Consider the following 19,092-nt stretch of genomic DNA (forward strand, 5'->3'; position numbering starts at 1 on the left):
GAAAAACGATCCAAGAATATGAAATGCCAAGTGAATTCTGATTTCCTCAAGTAAATACAAATGTTCACTGCTCTCCACATGGTCTCTTCCAGCTTCAATAATTAGGTTGTCATGCACAAAAGTATTCTTTTCTGGTTCTCACTTCATATACTACATTCTTTTGAGATTTATGGGCTATTAGTAATAGAAGTTGCATATTTGAGACAAGCTGCTTTTGTTTGTGGAGGTATATGAACAGTTTAGCATTGAAAAAACAGGAAGTTAGAAAAACAAAAGCAATATAATACCATTGTCAGCAAATTAATTACCAGTATGTAAATATGTTCCACATACTGTTTGGAGAGCAAGTTGAGCTCCCAGAATTGCTAAGTTAAGATATCCTTTCTTTTAAAATTTTAGTCAGCAGCTATGAAAGCCATTGATTTTAAATATTGTAGATAAAAGAAAATTCATGTATTCTTCTGAGTTTTGCTTGCTAAAGAAGTTTTAGCATACTATTTGAATATGCTTATTGCTTATTTATTTAATTTCTCTTGACTGTGCCCTATGTTGCTTGGTCTTTTCTCAATAATCATTTTTAAGTATAACAAATTTGAAACATCTGTTAAAGAATGAATGGAAGATGTATGTATACCATAAAGAGATAGCAGAGTGCATGGATAGGGATCTAGCCTAAGGGTCAGTACGCTGGAGTTCAAGCCCCTCCTCTGACACATCTTGGTTGTGTGAACAATCAAGTCACTTGATCTCATTGTCTCCTTTACAGAGTTCTAGATCTGTAAGTTGCAGAATAAGTGTTTGATCTGCATTGCTGGAGGGAGTTTCTCACAATGAGCTCCCAACATTGAGGGAATCGTAGTCTTCTGATTAGTCTCCCTATCTCAACTCTCTCCCCACTTAAGTCCATATTTTACTCATCTGACAAACTCATTTACCTTAAGCTCATGGCTTGGCCAAATCTAGTCTCCTACTAAGTAAACTCCAGTGGCTTGCTAGTAGCTCCAAGAGCAAACATAGAATCATATTTGACTTTTAAATTCCTCTAAAATCTAGCCTCTTCTTACCATTCCAGGCTTCTGAAACTTTATTCCCTTCCACTTACTCTGCAACCCACTAACAGTGGCTTCCTCGCTGTTCCTTGCACTATTCCAAGTGCCAACTGTGTGTTTTACTGGCTGCCCTTCTTGTCTCTACCTCCTGGACTTCTTTAAGACTCAACTAAAATCCCATTTTCTGCAAAATATTCTCCTTCATACTTGTGCCTTAGCTTTGAGATTACCTCCAATGTTTGTACATAGTTGTTCACATGAGGTCTCCCCATGAGACTGCGTGAGATCCCTATGAGGACAGGGACCATTTTCATCTTTATTTGTATACCCAAGATGTTGATGTTTAATCTTTCCATCTTCTGTTTGACCACATCTGGCTTCTCTTGGTTCAGAGAGCTTACATTCCAGGCTTCTGTTCAATATTGATCATTACAGCACTGAACTTTTCTTTTGTCACCAGACGTATCCACAGCTGAGCTTCCTTTTGGCTTTGGCCCAGCTGCTTTATTCTTTCTGGAGCTACTCGTAGTTGTCCTTTGCTCTTCTCCAGTGACAATGTTGGATGTCTTCCAATCTGAGCGCTCATCTTCCCGTGTCATACTTTTTATCATTTTAATGCTGTCCTTGAGATTTTCTTGGCAAAGATACGAGAGATATTTCTCTGGTGGATCGCCTTTTGTCAGAACTTTCCACTATGCTATGTTCATCTTGGGTTACCCTGCGTGGCATGGCTTATAATTTCACTGAGCTATGCAAGCCCCTCTGCCACAACAAGGCAGCGAGCCAGAAGACTCCAAGTTAAAGACAAATTGCCTTCCTGAATATGTAGATAGAGCTTCCGTACTAAGAATTACTTACAGGGATGTAATCATACCCTTTCTGCCCCTCCCAAAACAACAGTAACTAAAATCTTTAGAGGTTAGCAGCACAGAACAAGATGGCTTACATGCTTAGATAGCATTCACTATTATTTTCTGTTGAGTGCATTAGTGTCTAGCTCAAATATTGGAGGAGGACTACTTTGTGTCATGTTAGAAATGTGCTTTTCTTTGTACAGTCATATCTCACAAAGTGTTGCCCTGATGAATTTTGTAATAATTAATCTTGTAATAATAGAATGTATTAATACATATATATATACATATGTTAATTAATACATATATAATACATAATACAGTAAAATACATTATAGAGACAGCGTATGGTAGCTGACTCTTTGTAAGACCACACATCCTTTTGTTTATTTAGATGCTAATCCAAAGTAGGTCTTGTCTTTAGTATGAGTCAGAATTTAAACCTTTGACTAAATAAGGTCTTTTATTTTCTAACAGCTATTTTTTTCCTCTTGATCTTTTAGGAACTGGACAAAGAACTTCCAGTAGTTTGCCCATATTTTGTTGATACACCTGAAAAAGTTGGAATGAAGAAAGGTGGTCTGCGCGTTACATGGCTTGGACATGCAACAGTTTTGGTGGAAATGGATGAAGTAATATTTCTCACTGACCCTATTTTCAGTATGCGGGCTTCACTGTCACAATTGATCGGTCCAAAACGTTTTCGCAATCCACCATGCACAGTAGAGCAGCTTCCCAAAATAGATGCAGTAATGATTAGTCATACCCACTACGATCACTTGGACTATAATACAGTACTCAGTTTAAATGAGCGCTTTGGTTGTGAGCTGAGATGGTTTGTACCGATGGGTCTTTTAGAGTGGATGCAGAATTGTGGATGTGAGAATGTGATTGAACTGGACTGGTGGGAAGAGAACTGTATTCCTGGACATGATGATGTCACCTTTGTCTTTACACCTTCCCAGCACTGGTGTAAAAGAACTCCAGTAGATGACAATAAAGTTTTGTGGGGCAGCTGGTCTGTCTTGGGGCCCTGGAATAGATTTTTCTTTGCAGGAGACACTGGTTATTGTACGGCTTTTGAAGAGATAGGAAAACGATTTGGACCTTTTGATCTTGCAGCACTTCCCATTGGAGCTTATGAACCAAGGTATGTGGACTTCCAAGAGTTTATTAGAAAGAGGGCATGTTTTATGTGATCTGATTTTAAGAATGTAATTTGATTACTATTTGCCATAATTTGGTGGTATCACTTACATCATATACTGATAAGAAATCAGTAAACTATTGCTCATTTGTAAACTGAAATAAATGTGACACATGTCTAATTAATGAAAACAGAAACAATTTGAAAGATCCAGCTGGATTAAAGTTATTTCTTGACTACATTACATATTCATATCATTTAATAAATAATTCAAAATAATTGGTATTTGGCTTCAATCGCAGAAAAAGACACTCAGACACATCACATTCACTCTGTTAAGATCCTACAAGCAGAAAGCATTATATTTGATTTATTTTACATAAAAATGCCAAAATACTAGAATAGAGCAATCTTTCACTTCTTGATTTGTTTAAACTGACCCCTAATCTCTTTCCTCTCTTGTTGTTGTTTAGTCTTTTCAGTTGTGTCTGACTCTCCATGACCCCATTTGGGGTTTTCTTGGCAAAGATACTGGAGTAGTTTGCCTTTGCCTTCTCTGGCTCATTTTACAGATTAGGAAACTGAGACAAACAGGCTTAAGTGACATGCCTAGGGGTCACACAGCTAGTAAGTGTCTGAGGCTGGATTTGAATTTAGGAAGATAAGTTTTCCTGACTCTAGGATAGCACTCTACCCATTGGGCCACTAGCACACTCTATATATAACCTATATACATATATATAATAATAATAGATACGTATATAATCTATTCATCTATATAGTCTCTTCTGATAGGCTGCTAATTAATGCTTCTGATTCACTTGATCGGTTTCTTTCCCTGCTTCACTAATGATCTTTTTCTTCCAATTTTCTTATTTTAGGCCAGGCAGTTTTACTTTTTCATGTAATTTCTGTGATACCTATTACCATTTCTATTCATACGACTCCTAGACCTACATATCCAGCCCTAATCTCTCTTGTGAGCTTGCATCCCGAACTGCTTGTTGGACATCTTGAACTGGATTTCCTGTCAACAACTCAAATTTAAAATGTTCAAAACATAACATGTTATTTCTATCCCCATTCCTGCCCCTTTTCCAATCATTGTTAGAAGGCACTAACATACTTTGAATAGCAGTCTTGGTGTCATTCCTTTCACTCAGTAAGTTCCCAGATCTTTCTGCTTTCATAGCATCTTTCACCATGTCACCATTAATGTAGCCACTAGCCTATTTCAGGACCTCATCAGTTTTCTCCTGAACTTTTTGTAGCCTTTCATTTGGTTACTTCAAACATCTCCTCAGTTCATATGAACTTTCATACAGCTGCCAAAGTGGTTTTCCTAAACTGTAGGTTGGATTATGTTACCTCTTTATTCAGTAAACTCCAGTGACTTCCTGTTACCTCTAGGATCAAATATAAACTCTTGGCCAGCTTTTAAAACTCTTCACAATCTATCCTCATCCTACCTTGTTGTTCACTTGTGTCTGACTCTTTGTGACCCTTTTGGGGTCTTCTTTGTGAAGATACTGGAGTATTTTCCTATTTCCTCTCTCCAGCTCATTTTACAGATGAGAAAATGGTGCAAATAGGGTTAAGTGACTTGACCAGAGTCACACAGTTAGTAAATGTCTGAGGCTGGATTTGAACCCTGCTCTTCCTGACTGCAGGTCACTATACCTCCCACCTGCCCTCTCCTCTTCTTACTAGTCTTCTAATATGTTACTTCTCTCCTTGCAGTCTTCAGTACAATCATATGTCTTACTCGTTGATCCACCCACACTGTGGGCCTCTGTACAGGCTATCTCCTATGCCCCCTTCCTTGCCTTCACCACCAAGAATCATTGACTTTCCTCTTCAGCTTAAGTGTAACCTTCCACATGGAACCCTATCTGATCCCCCCAGGGGCTAATGAGTTCTCTCTTAAAACTACTTTCATTAAAGTGTAAGCTCCTTCAGGGTAGGGACTTCCTTAGTTTTGTCAGTGTGCCCTCACTGCTTAGCACATGTCTGGCACAGAGTAAAAGATGATTATTATAAATGATTATTGATTGATTACAGTTAGGAGCTAGAGGTCAGTTGTTTTCCTTTAATAAAATACAGGTGTTAGTGGTGTATAGTGGAAACTTGAAACTGGGTTTGAGTCCTGCCTATCAAGAAACATACAAACACTACCATGGAATTAATATTTTTTAAACCACTGAACCAACATATTGAAAATATGTAACAAGCAAATATTATGTCATGTTTGGGTCAAAATGTGTTTTTATAATATGAAAAATTCTTCTAGTTTGTAATTCTATAAAGGTTTTCTATTATTTATATAAAACTTTAAATATTTTCAAAAGGGGGAACTATACTAATAGGTAGTTTAAAACTACTTACTGTTTCTCTACATAGCCATATATATTATTCTGTATTAGTTATTAGACATCTGTCATTTTTCACTACCTGCTTTTAAAGTCCATGAAGGCAAGAATTATGTCTTATCTAAACTTCGTGGTTCTCCCAGGACTCAGCAAAATGCTTTGCGTATATTAGATACTTAGTAAGTGCTTGTCAAATTGTTGTTAAATTGAAACAAAAACAAAAGAGAGCACTCTTTTCAGCTCCTTGCTCCAATTTTAAAAAAAGGAAGATAAATCAATTTCAGGCACATTGTTTTTTATTGTTTTACAAAATTGTCATGAAATCTGGAAAAAACAGGGACTGGCCTCCTCTGCAGATGTTGGGGAAGCAGTGGCTATTGTGGTTAAAAAGCCTCTTGAGACCAGGATTCACCTAAAAGGAACATCAAATAAATCCCACGATTGTACAAATAGGTACTTATTGCTAGAATTTGTGGTGTGAAGTGTTAAAAGTCCTACATGCAGCCACTAGCCTTATTGTGTCCTCGTGTAGTTCGAGTTTTGGTGGTCACAATGGCATCTTACTCGGATTGATAATATAGGAAAGAAAACCCCAAATTGTATTTCAGGCTTGGAATGGTGGTCGTTGGAAGGGAGAAAGGAGAGGAGCTGATAATGCAAAAGGAACAAAAAGCTTTTGAATAAATATTTCATGCTTTCCAGTTGTTTGTGGTAATATTTGTAAAAAGCATTTAGCACAGCGCCTGGCACGTTGCAGTCACTTAATAAATGGTTATTCCCACCTTTTGTACCATTAAAAGTATTTTCCCCCTAAAGCATAGTTTGTATTAGCTAGTTTACTATTTGAGAAAGGATTATGCATGCTAAAATGTTTATTTAAATCTTATCTGAAGAGGGAATGGAATTCCTGACTGTCAGCAACCATATCTCTTAAAAATGGTATAAATTCTTATCCACTTAATGTTTTTTAGAAGCTAACTAATGGATACAGAATTGCCTTTTCACTTCCAATTCTATATTTGTTGTTAAACTTCACTGAGTCATGTCATCGGTACTAGAATGCAGTATACCTAGTTTCTTTCAGAAGAGCTCCAGAACATTAAAAAGAAAGTCTTTTTGGTGATATAAATGAGCCAGTTAGAGAAAGAAAAGGAAGCTTTTATTTTGCAAAGGCTGACTAAGAAAACAGTATTTTTCTATTCCGTAGCATTTATTGTTGTGCAAACTCAAGAGCTGTTAAAAATAAAAGTAGGTTAGGATGCAATCTACATCGAGAGGCTAGATTTCATCATTTTTTTTCTATTTCTGTAGATGGTTTATGAAACATCAGCATGTAGACCCTGAAGAAGCTGTAAGGATTCACATTGATGTTCAAGCAAGGAAGTCTATAGGAATTCACTGGGGAACCTTTGCTTTAGCAAATGAGGTAAGTTGGAATCTGCCATAAAAGTAACTACCTGTTTATTCAGCCTTTGTTTTTTTTTGCCTGAGTCCATTTTGTTAGAACCCAGGAACACTTGCTGTGACTGTTTTCATTGAGAAGAATCTGTAGAATCCAAAATGTATTAATTCATTCATCTAGCATTAACTGGGGAGATTTGCACCTGAAATAAAGAGGTCCTTATTGCATTCAGCATTTTTAGCTTACTTTGGTAGTTAATGAAATATTTGACCTTTTTAAGTGGCATTGTGTATGCTAAAAATCAGAAATTCATGTTTAAGTCTTGAAATTTCTTTTTATTTTCTTTGTTCCACCTTGTAGTTTCCTCCATTTCATACCTTTTAATAAATTAGTCAGCTCAAGTGTAACCTTCTACCTGAAACCTTTTCTGATCCCCCCATGTGCCAATGAGTTCCGTCTTAAAACATTACTTCCCTCCTTGCAATCGTCAGTACAGTCACATGTCTTGTTGGTCCATACGCAATGCCTGTTCTCTTCTCTCTGGTCCTCTGTACAGGCTAACTCCTGTGCCTCCTTCCTTGCCTTCACCACCAAGAATCACTGGCTTCCCTCTTCTGCTCCAGTGTAACATGAAATCTTTTCTGATCCCCTCAAATTCTAATCAGTTCCCTCTTAAAACTACTTTAATTAAAGTGATATGTCATTTAAATCTCTGCCCTTCTCTTTAATATCTACTAAACTGTTATATTTTGATCTTTGTGGAAATCTTCTAGTAGAAGTGTATGCCAATGTAATATCCACAGCAGCTGTTATAGATCTGCAGGTGTATTTCCAGGGTAAAATCACAAAATATAAACTTTCTTCCTCAACGACAAAACCAAAATATTTATTCAGATATCAGAAAGCCATTTCCACCATGGTAAGAAGGAAGTTTGTACACATTACTAATAGAGGGAGGACCAGCATACCTAAGCCTTCCCTACATCACGCCTTCCCACAAACAAGCTCCCTTAGGCAAAATGCCCCTCTCTCACCCAGGCTAGCTGCTCTGCTCTGCCTGCTGCCTCTCAGCTCCACCTCCCTCTCCCTGCTGCATCCTTCCTGCTCCATCCTTTTGGTGAGCTCCTCCCACCATGGGCTTCATGTGACTCAGGCTGCTGGGGGAAAGCTCAAAACAGGTCACATGGACCTATTAAGGGGCAGGGAAGATCTTCGTATTCCCTTAACATTACAAGAAGTTGGATGACCACTTGTTGGAGATGTTGCAGAGGAACTTGCTGGTCAGGTTTGGATGATAACCTTCAAGGTCCCTTACAGGTCTGAGGTTCTGCTCTCCTATCGTGAATCAAAATCCATATTTTCCTATTAATCTTTCCTTAATTATATAGTTCTCTTTAAATGTATTTTAAACTTTTACTGAAAGGAACAATTAGTTAGCAACTTATATGAGGTGGAAGAAATCACTTTGTTAATATTTATTTGTTTCTTAACCCTAGTATATTTTAAGATTCAGTGTACAAACCTTTATCTAACCCCTCATCTGAAATAAGATTTTCTTTTAGACTTTCCCACTTTTTGTTTATTTTCATTTAGGTCTGAAAAATGCCAGAAGGTGGATCTTTTGAGTTATGCATAGTATGTTCTTTATTCTAGTAAATAAGTAAAATATTATATTCATAGAACCATAAAATCTCGGTAATTAAGAAGAAACCTTAGAAGTCATATAGTCTAATAGTTAAAACAGGAAGGTTGCCTAATAACTTACATTTATGTAGTACCGTAAAGTTTATGAAGTTCTTTCTTGGCAACAACAGTGTGAGATAGGTGGTACAAATATAATTATCCCCATTTTAGGGATGAGGAATTTGAGAATCAGAGGATAAATGACTTGCTTAAAACATACGATGAAAGGTTAGAACTATATGAATCTGTGCTCCCAACATAAAGTCCTAGTGTACCATATTTCATTTTAAATCAGAATGCCTCACAATATCAGCCTGGTCTTGAAGACCTCAAAAAAATGGGATACTTACCACGTCAGAGGGTATTCTGTTCCACTGTTGAATAGTTATAATTGTTAGGAAATTTGTTTTGTCATAGAGATGAAATCTGTCTCTCTATAACTTCTGCCCATTAACCACATAACTGTAGAATCTCCGAATTGGAAAAGCCAGGCATTGGAGATTTTATCTAATTATCATTAGATTACTGGATAATTAATATTATCCAATATGTTAGATTTTATCTAACACAGACATGAATAGCAATCTGCTCAGACAAGAGACCTGACAAATTGCCTTTGGCTTAAAGACTTTCTATAATGCAGAACTCACTACTTTCCAATGAAGAATAGTCTACTTTTGGGTAGCTCGAATTTTCAGGAAGTTGATCTTTAAAAATCTGAAATTTCTCTCTTAGTCACTTCTGTTGTTCTTTGTCCTTCATTCTCAAAGAGGACCATGACATCAGGAAGGAGATGTCATGACTCGCAAATGCACTGGATTTAAGCGAGGCAAGACTGTGCAGTCACCAGCCTCACTCTCTCCTCTGGAGCCATATGGGTCCAGGGGCAAGACATAGATCAGGATGACTGGAGATGACCCTGGATTAGTCACTTCTACTCATTGCCCTTCTGGGGTTAGGGGGAGATAAGCTTAATCCATTTTAAATTTAATAATCTTTCAAATACTTAAGAAAAAAACCAAACAATTATCACATCCTCTCCAAATCTTCTTTTTTTGATAGTAAACATTCCCTGCTCCTTCAACAGCGTGGTTTTTTTGTCACCATATTAAAAAAATAATGGAAAAACTCTAGATTCTCAGAATCTTTTCTAAAGTGTAGTACTTGTGAATGCCAAGGAATTTTATCTGAATTGAGGAAATACATCTCCATTCCTTTAGCAGAGTGATGGGACGATGGATGTTGTATGGACTGTTAGATTTGGTTACTGTGTCTGTTGGTTAGCTTTTTCACTGTTACATAGGAAGGTTTATTGAATGATAGTGAGATCCCTAAATGACTGTCACGTACAAACAAAAGACACCTCAGTGAAAACATTTTTAAAGTGGTGATCAGAATTGAATACAGTACTACGTATGTAGTCAGGTCAAGACAGAATAGAATACGACTAGAATTTCCCTCTTTCTGTAATACTGTATTTCTATTAACACATCTTAAGGTTGTCAGCTTTATTTTTTTTTTGGCTGCCATGTTACATTATTAATTCACTGAGTTTGTAATTCACTCAAATGCCTGTTTCCTTTTCACATAAACTGTTTAACTATTATACCTTCTGCATCCACTACACTGGCATTTTATTTTTTGAACTTGAGTAATGATAATAAAGTCTATTTAGTGCTTAAAAGTACCAAATGATTTACATACATTCCCATTTAATCTTTAATTCAGTAACTCTGTGAGGTAAGTACTACTATTATTCTTCATTTTACAATGAGGAACTTAAAGCTCTGAGAGAGGTTAAATAATTTGCTTAGGGTCACCTAGCTAGTAAATATGTATGCATGAGGCAGGTCTGAAACTTGGATACTCTTGACTCCCAGGTCACACTGCCTCTCAAGAATAATATTTTACATTTGTATCCAAGTACTCAAACAGATCTGTGCTATCATCAAAGTGGATGTGCCGTTGATAAATCTATCAAAACTTATTCATGTCTAAACTACAGAAACCTTTCAAATGTTTGTCAAAAGATCTGTGATTTTATAGGTAATCCCTCAACCAACACAGATTGCAATCATTCTGTATCTTTATGAGTTGATGTTGTCAGAAAATCCACCAACATTCTGGTGATGATCTTTCTTATTTATGGATCTGGAACTGTGATTTCACTGTATGGACAGATCCTGGTATGAAAACCCTCAACAAAGATGAAAAAAGAGTACTTAGTTCTGGAAAAAATAAAATTTAAGAATATGCTTAAGTCTATTAAGGACATTATTATGATCCTCAAAACTTTCTTCCGTTTTTCCATTATTTCCCTAACTTCCAAGTCCTGAATTTGGCCGAAGGGGTAAGGTTAATATAACCCTACTATGCTTCTGCCAAAAAAAAGTATTCTGTCATTAAAGTGCCTAGTTTTCTTGAACATGAACCAAAAAGCAAATTTGTGGTCACACTTCATGTCCTAATGTTATATTTTGGCATTGATTCTGTTTCCCTTAAATGCAAGTGATTCTCTACAAAACCACTTCCTACAGCAACGAGGCCTCACAAGATAGATTACCTACTAACTCATATAACTTAATGATACATAACCATATTTTGCACTGAATTTGACATAGGATGTTTCATTTGGATGAATGTCTAAGAGCTGAAATAGATTGAACAACTAGTGACTCACACCTATTATCGCAACAACTAATGATTTAATCCAGCATAGGAAAAATGATTGAGATTTGCCATACATTTGTTGGATATTTTGGAACCATGAAATTCTGTACTTTTAGAGTTGGAAGCAACTTTGTAGATGTTAGAATCCAACTTCCTACTCATTGCAGGACTCTCTCTCTCCTCCCCCTGTGAGGTCTTTTTGTACATGAACTGAAAAACAAATTTGTGGTCACACTTAATGTTACACTTTAAGCACTCTTTGCCTAAGCACTGCTAGATGGCTTACTGGATAGAGTACTAGTAGGACCTGAAGTCTGAAAAACCTGAGTTCAGATCTGGCCTCAGAGACTTGTTAGTTAGGTGACTGTGGGTAAGTCATTTAACCTCTGCCCTAGTTTCCTCAGCTGTAAAACAAGAATTGTAATAGCATCTACCTTTTATGATAAAGAACCCAGTGGCCTATGACTCAAGACTTCCTTCCAGGTTGACACTGCCCCGTCTTTGGGTTGGATTTATTTATCTAATTATAAATACATTTAATTGTACTCTATGTCTTTGCAACTTGAGTGCAAGAAGATAATGAAATACTTTGTCAAATATGTTGCTGAAATCAAGATATTCTGTTTATAGTTCTCTGTTCCACAAATCCAATAATCCCAATTGGTTAACAATTTCAGTGTTACTTATTAGGCAAATGCTAGGTTTTAGTGATCACTGATCCCTTTTTAAAATGTCCATAGATGATTTATTAAATAATTCTTTTGAGATTTTTACTGGGGATCCACATTCCTGGCTCCCTTGTCCAATTTCTGATATGTACCTTTTTCTCCCTTTTGAAAATTAAGACATTTGCCTATCTCTAGAATCCTAGTACCGTTCCCATTTTCAATAATTTTTTTATATTGCTGCAGTCATACCTAAAAATTCCTTTGGTACCTTTGGTTCCTTTCTGAAATTGGAAGAGTTTTATGGGTTCATGACAAATTTATGTTTCTCAGTCTCTGCTGGACCTTCAGTGCTGCCTAGCCATTCTTCTGTTCTTACCAGCTTGGCTCTTTATTGTCCTCTTTATAGTTGCCATTCCAGACCTTCTCTTCTCAAGACTCTTCACTCTTTCCTCTCAACAGTGAATCTAGAAGACTACTTTACTGTTTCAAGCTACTGTTTTAACTCTGCAATTCAGAAACTCTTTTTATCAGTTGTGTCAATTCAATTCAACAAGGATTTATTATACCCTTACCATGTATACAACTTTATATAAGGAACACAGAGACAAGAAAGTACCTGCCCTCTGGGAGCTTATATTCTATTGGAGGGTGAAGTAGCAAGCACCCTGACACATCCAGGATGGCCTGCTAGCACAAGATCTTTTCTAAAAGGAAAGCAACTTTTGAGGGGTCAACAATCTTCATTAATCAGAAAATACAAGCGAAGAAATAAAGGCCAACAGACAGGGCTTCTGTCTGACTATAAGCAATACATACATCACAGATCAACAGACAGATAGATCCAGCTGTCTGACCATTACATACATACATAGTTACCAGAGAGAAGCACCACCATCTGGGTTTTTAAAGCTGGGGGCTCCTTAACGGCTACCCAGAGTCTCATCTGGCACAGGAACCTTCTGGCAAAGAGTTAAGCCCCAAAGCAAAACCTCACCTCTGAGTATGTGTACACTTTTGGAGCTGGAGGGCATCACAACCCTCTTGACCTAGTGCCTCATTAGAAATTAACAAAAGGTGTGAACTTTCCTACAAAATAAGGCCTCCACCTCAATGAAGCTTCCTTCCTTGGGCTCCACATGAGGCCTATTAATGGGAGGGGAAGATTTAACTCTCATTAACATTACAGAGAAAACAACATGTACACAAATAAGAAAATTTTAAAATATGCAAGATCTTTTGGGGTGGGGAAAACACGGTTGGATAGCAGCATTAACTGCAGTGAGTTGGAGGGTAGGCAAGTCCCATATGTAGAAATGCCATTTGAGATGATCCTTGAAGGAAACAGGGATTCTAAAAAGTAGAAATGGAAGGAGAGAATTCCAGACATCACAGAGGTGGGGGACAGAATGTTTAAGTAGGAAACTGAAAGTAGGACAGTATAACCAGAACACAGAGCGACAGAGTATGATGTAAGGTGCAACTGAAAAGAAAGACTGGGGAAAGGTGGTAAAGAGCTTTAATACCAGAGGACTTTATAGTTTATCTTAAAGGGAGTCACTGAAAATTCTATTTCTTTGATCCTTTACTGTTTGAATCAACATGTCCTTTCCTCATATTTGAGAATCTATTGAATTAATCCTGCCAGAGACCTTGGAAATGGAAGAATGAGTAACAATATGGGACAGAGAAACTTTTGGGGGTAGAGAAATGGAAGGACTTCTGCTCTTAACCAAACAACTTTAAATTCATCAGCTAAGGACCCGACTGTAAAACTCTAATGGCTTCTTATTATTTCTTAAATAAATTACAGACAGCTCAGCCTGGAATTTAAAGCTGGCCACATTCTTCCTTTCACTCCCCTTTCCAGGACTATTTCATATATTCCTTTGGTCCTCTCACTAGATGGTTCCCCCATGTCTCTAAGGCTTTCTTTCCTCTGTCCCACCTTATAGAATACCTACTTTTTCTCCAAAGCACAGCTCATAAGCCTCATCATACAGATATAAATGTCTTTGCAAAGATTTTCTGTCATGCCTCCTGTATCTTGTCCTCCTTTCCATTTCATTCTTAAAAACCATTGGTATAACTTTGCCTAGTTAGATCTCTCACCAAGCTTTCTTTGTATTCTGTTTCAAAAAATAACTGTGTATATATATTTTTTATTTGTACTTCTGTACATGTTGAATTCTGCCTCCTTTCCCACCTGTTTTTTGGTAGAATGCAAACTCTGAGGTCGGAGGCTGTTTTGTTTTTGTCCTTCTATACCAAGTGATTAGCACATGGTAGATGCTAAGTAAATTGAACTGGATTGAAAATGTCTGCTTTCTCTGAACACACACAGTGATTATTGCACGGTCTGCCTTTTCTCAGTTCCATCTCCTTACTTATGTCCTATTTTCTATGACCCCATTTGGGATTTTCTTGGCAAAGGAGTAGTTTGCCATTTCCTTCTCTAGTTCATTTTTAAGATGAGGAACTGAGGCAAACAGGGTTAAGTGACTTGTCCAGGGTCACATAGCCAATGTCTGAGGCTGAATTTGAACTCATGAAGACAAGTCTTCCTGATTCTAAGCCCAGTGCTTTGTCCACTGTGCCATTTAGTTGCTCCATAATTATAGCATTGGACTTGGGAGTCAATGAGTTGTCATTGTTTAGTCATTTCAGTTGTGTCTGACTCTTTGGGGGTTTTCTTGGCCATGATACTGGAATGGTTTGCCATTTCTTTCTCCAGCTCATTTTATAGATGAGGAAATTGAGGCAAACAAGGTTAAGTGATTTGCCCCAGGGTCATACAGCTGTACATATCTGAGATCACATTTGAACTCAGGTCTTCTTGACTTCAGGCTCTGCACTCTATCAACTGTGTCACTTGGTTGCCCCGTGTTGCCCCAAGCATTGGCCTAACACTCTAATCTTTCTTTCCACTTCTCTAAACATGAAAAGGTCATTTAAGTTCTTTAGCCTTCTCATCATTAGTCTTGTATTGACTCATATTTTGTAGTATTTTGCTATATGCTCTGTCTTTTATACACATTTTTATACACATTTTAAAAAGCTGAGCTCATCACAGAATTCCCTTCCTAGCTGTACCAGTCTTTTAATTGCCATCCTTCCCTTTCCCTTTTATTTCCTCAGGTTCACTTATTATTACAGTGTCAGAATCCCATTTTTAGCTACTCTTTCCTTTTGAGTTGTCTTCATAATTATCAGGTCTTGAAATCATTTTAGGTTGAATTTTTGCTTGCAAATTTGAAAGAATAAAAATGTTGCTCATATAGCATTCAAAGAATTTTTAATGTCTTTTTGTTCTTACAGTTCTTATATTTTTGACCATTTACCTTTTATTTCTTTCTTTGCCAGTATTACTTGGATCCTCCATTGAAACTGAATGAATCTCTAGAGAGGTATGGAATTAACAACGAAGATTTCTTCACTTTGAAGCATGGAGAATCAAGAGATGTAAAGACTGATGATGAAAACCTTGAATAAATGTGGATGATAAAGACTGGAAATAAATATGACTATCAGAGGGCTTTAAAAAAAAACCTCTCGCAGGATTTAAAATAGTGAAACAAATTTTAAAAGTAAGAGAGAAAGAAAGGGTGATTTTTTTTTTTAATTTAGAAATGGATCTCTCCAAATTTGCATCTTATTTTTTTGTAACATTTTGCACAGGATAGTTAATTTATACATTGAAATATTACAGAGTGATAGATTGGGTAATGTACAGAATTTAAATGTTACCTGTTTAAGGCCAAAATATTGCAATGGAAGCTTTTTTTTTTTTTTTTTTTTTTTTACTAATTTGATAGTGATTTATAGATTGAGTTTCCTTTTCCAGAAGTTCTGAAAGGTTCATTCCTATGCTTCGGGTCCTTTCTTTATATAAGATGAATCAAAATTCATTGTATACTTATATATTTTAAGAGCCCTAATCAGTAATATTACCCCATCCCCACAGGACTTATGTAACTAAAGTCAATACACATGTTCAACTATGCTTTTTTCAGCATAGGTGTATGGGGATTTGAGTTCTGCTCTGTTTCTTGAATTTTTTTTTTTTTTAAATAGAGTACGGTATGCTCCAGTTGAATTAGGAGTGAAAAGGTACAGAATAAAGTAAAGGGAGGGGAATAAGAAACATTATCTTTGAGAATTTTTTTTATTTATAAAAATAAGATCTTTCTGTTAAGCACAAATATATATGACCTGCTCCATGTAAATTGATGCTTTTACATAATTTATGTTCAGGTCTTGATAAAATTTATCAATAGACTATAGTTTCATTTAAATTTGATCCTGTCCATTCACCAATCTCTTTCTAAAAAATACTCCTTAATATTCTTGCCTAAATTCTCCTTTTCATTCATCTGTGTAGCATAATCTTAAAAATTTCAATAAGGTTAATTTTTAAAAATTAACTTAATGATTACCTTGTGTTAGATTAAATAACTTGCAATTAGATTTTGTTTCATTATAAGCAAGATTCTATATTATATATATATTCACACTACCCTGTGCTACTGTCTTACCTAAATAAATTTTCTGCATGTCACATTACTAGAATCGTATATTTTATGCCAAATGTTTGGTACTTCAGGGAGTAACCAATTAGTCAATAGCTTGATAAATTTGCATGTATGTACAGAGCACTGTGACTTGGTTGCAAAGCACTGAATATCTGAATATGAGCCCTACCTAGCTAGCTATACCACTGATTTTTTTTTTGCAACTTCAGATAAGGTACCTATGCTTCCCTTTGCCTCAGTTTCACCACCTGTAATATGGAGATGAAACTTTTTAACCTACCTTCTAGGCACTGATAAATAAATCTTAAGTAATAGTAAAAGTACTTTGAAAACATACAAGAGAAAATTATTATTTAAGGTATTTGGATGTCTAAGAAGAGGCACATTTAAACACAGACCCAATGCCTCTGAAAATGTACTTTGCTAAATTTTTACCATACATATCAGGAAATGAAAAACTGAGGGTGACCTAACTCATCCATATTGCATATTTGGAGAGTAACAACCCACATGTAATTGTTGATGTTAAGCTTTAGTAAATTCTGTTTTATTTTATTTTTTGCTTACAAAGATGCAAATAAATTGAAAAAAAGTTTTAGATATTATTTGACACTAACAGCACAAAATTATCATCATATGTTAAATCAGTTTTCCAGAAACAAAAATGTACAAGTATGTACATCTTTAGTACAAAGTAAAATTGTATACGAAGACAGGAATGAGAGCATGATGATTTCACAATAGCAGTGCTGACCCTACTTGCAAAAGCCAGTAACCATAGACACCTAATAGAATCCAACATCTTCTTAATCACTTTCCTAGCGCTATGTGCCGAACTAAAAATTTAAAGATTACAAACGAAGACTGCCTACCTTTTAAATTTACATTTTGCTTGGATATTTCTATTCCATGAGTCACCTTAACATTGTTTTTATATTTATAATAGCACCTTTTCAAAGATCTCCAAGCACTTTAGAACATTCTAATCTATTTACTCCCTTAGCAAACTCATTTTTATTCAGTTTCATATGAAAATTTTGTTACTGTGTTTTAATTGTTCTCACTTTTAAGACTCACTGAATATTGTTCTTTTTAGTAATTAAAACGTTGAAGATTCTCGTCCTAACTGTATAATGAAATACCTCTTTTCATTGAACTCTTTGAGGAATTTCTATCTTTATCCCTGACTCTTTTAACATTTCTTTTCCATTGTAATATTTGTCTTTTGCCATCCACACTTAGAAAGGCTTGCATAGTTTGCATAGTGTTCAGTGATGAAAGTTTTCACATCTGAAAAAGTATGAAAGGTGAATGACAATAAATTAGATGTTTCCCTTTATTTGGAATATAAAGGGAAGTACACGTTTTGGATTCAGTCTAACATCACGTCAGCCTATCTATCTGAAATTGAAGTCATAATACACTTTGGTTTGTTAGAATGCTTACTAATCTATTTTTTTGTCATTTTGTCATTATCCCCTCAAAGTAAAAGGCTCCCTTTCTCCTCAGGTATCATTCCTCGTCTTCCTCAAAATTATTGGTTCTAATAATTAGGAGGAAATCCTACCTAATTAAAAAAACCATAGCATTATTCAAGCTATGCCATGATGTTACCTAGCACATATGTATCAAACATAGCCAAATAAACTTTTCTTTCTGTATTACCATGCTGTAACATATCCTTGTAAACTCAACTCTCTATTTCCTATTAATATATTTGGATAATGTCCTAATTTCAAGAAAATACCAGGAATTGTAATGATCAATAGTTCCAATGAATGGGTTTGGCTGAGGCAGGGAGAGAATGAATGAAATACCATCATGCAAACTGTTGGTAAAGGACATTAAAACCAAATGCCAGTTACACGGAGTGCACATGTTGCTTGTATGTTTTCATTAATTACGGAACATTCAAGAAAGTAGTTTTAAAATACTGTAATGTGCCTTTTTAAAAAAAGCAATGTAATACATGTGATTGCATCACTATGTCTAAAATAATAACTGCTGGCCAGAATGTGTACATTACTATTCTCTCCCATCAGGAAGTCTATTTTTTACCTTATACAGTACTTTTCTATTGTAAACATATTGTTATTTTTAAAGTTTGATTTGTCAACTTGCCTGAAAAATTCACATTTTCCTCTAATCATGTATACTTGATTCTTTAGATGAAGCATTCTTATATCTGTAATTAAAAAAAGAAATTTCAGGTATTCTTTGGGTATAATAAGCACAAGAGGGGGAAATAAAACATATATATTGGTTCCTGTATTGCTAAGCATAGCCTTGGATTATGAATATTAATATTATAAACCCAGTTGAATATATCTATATTAACACATTGCCACAACAGCTTGCGAAAATAAACTTCTTACTACAAGTACTGTTTAAATATTTTTTAATATACTTTAAGTTCCTGCTGGTACCATGGATAGGATATGAATGTAAATTCTTTGCATATATAGAGATTGCCATTTCTTTCTGTCTTTATATTCTTTAAATCTGAAAGTGGCTGGCATGGAGGAGGTGCTTAATAAGTGCTTACTGATTGATTAAAGGCATTGATATTGCTAGGGAAATGCGTATACTTTTTAACATGGAGTATAAAAAATGTTTTTAACTTTAATGAGGGTAGGCAGCATTCCACCTGGAAACATCATCTCTGTAAGTTAATTTTTTTCCACAAAATATACACATCACTAGAATAGTTTTTCAAGAAGA

The 19,092-nt window shown here is 35.7% G+C and overlaps 1 protein-coding gene across 4 annotated transcripts in view; it reads left to right on the forward strand.

Moving 5' to 3' along the window:
- The window catches only part of NAPEPLD (N-acyl phosphatidylethanolamine phospholipase D), a 67,900-nt gene extending 49,149 nt beyond the window's left edge, over positions 1-18,751 (forward strand). For all 4 annotated transcript variants that reach the window (XM_072653150.1, XM_072653148.1, XM_072653147.1 and 1 more), the window contains exons 3-5: positions 2,407-3,053; positions 6,731-6,845; positions 15,203-18,751. In XM_072653150.1, coding sequence (XP_072509251.1) covers positions 2,407-3,053; positions 6,731-6,845; positions 15,203-15,331 — 891 coding nt within the window. In that variant the 3' untranslated portion in view covers positions 15,332-18,751. The remainder of the gene's footprint in view (positions 1-2,406; positions 3,054-6,730; positions 6,846-15,202) is intronic.
- The last annotated feature ends 341 nt before the right edge of the window (positions 18,752-19,092 follow it).

This window comes from Notamacropus eugenii, chromosome 3, assembly GCF_028372415.1.
Source record: "Notamacropus eugenii isolate mMacEug1 chromosome 3, mMacEug1.pri_v2, whole genome shotgun sequence".
Taxonomy (NCBI): domain Eukaryota; kingdom Metazoa; phylum Chordata; class Mammalia; order Diprotodontia; family Macropodidae; genus Notamacropus; species Notamacropus eugenii.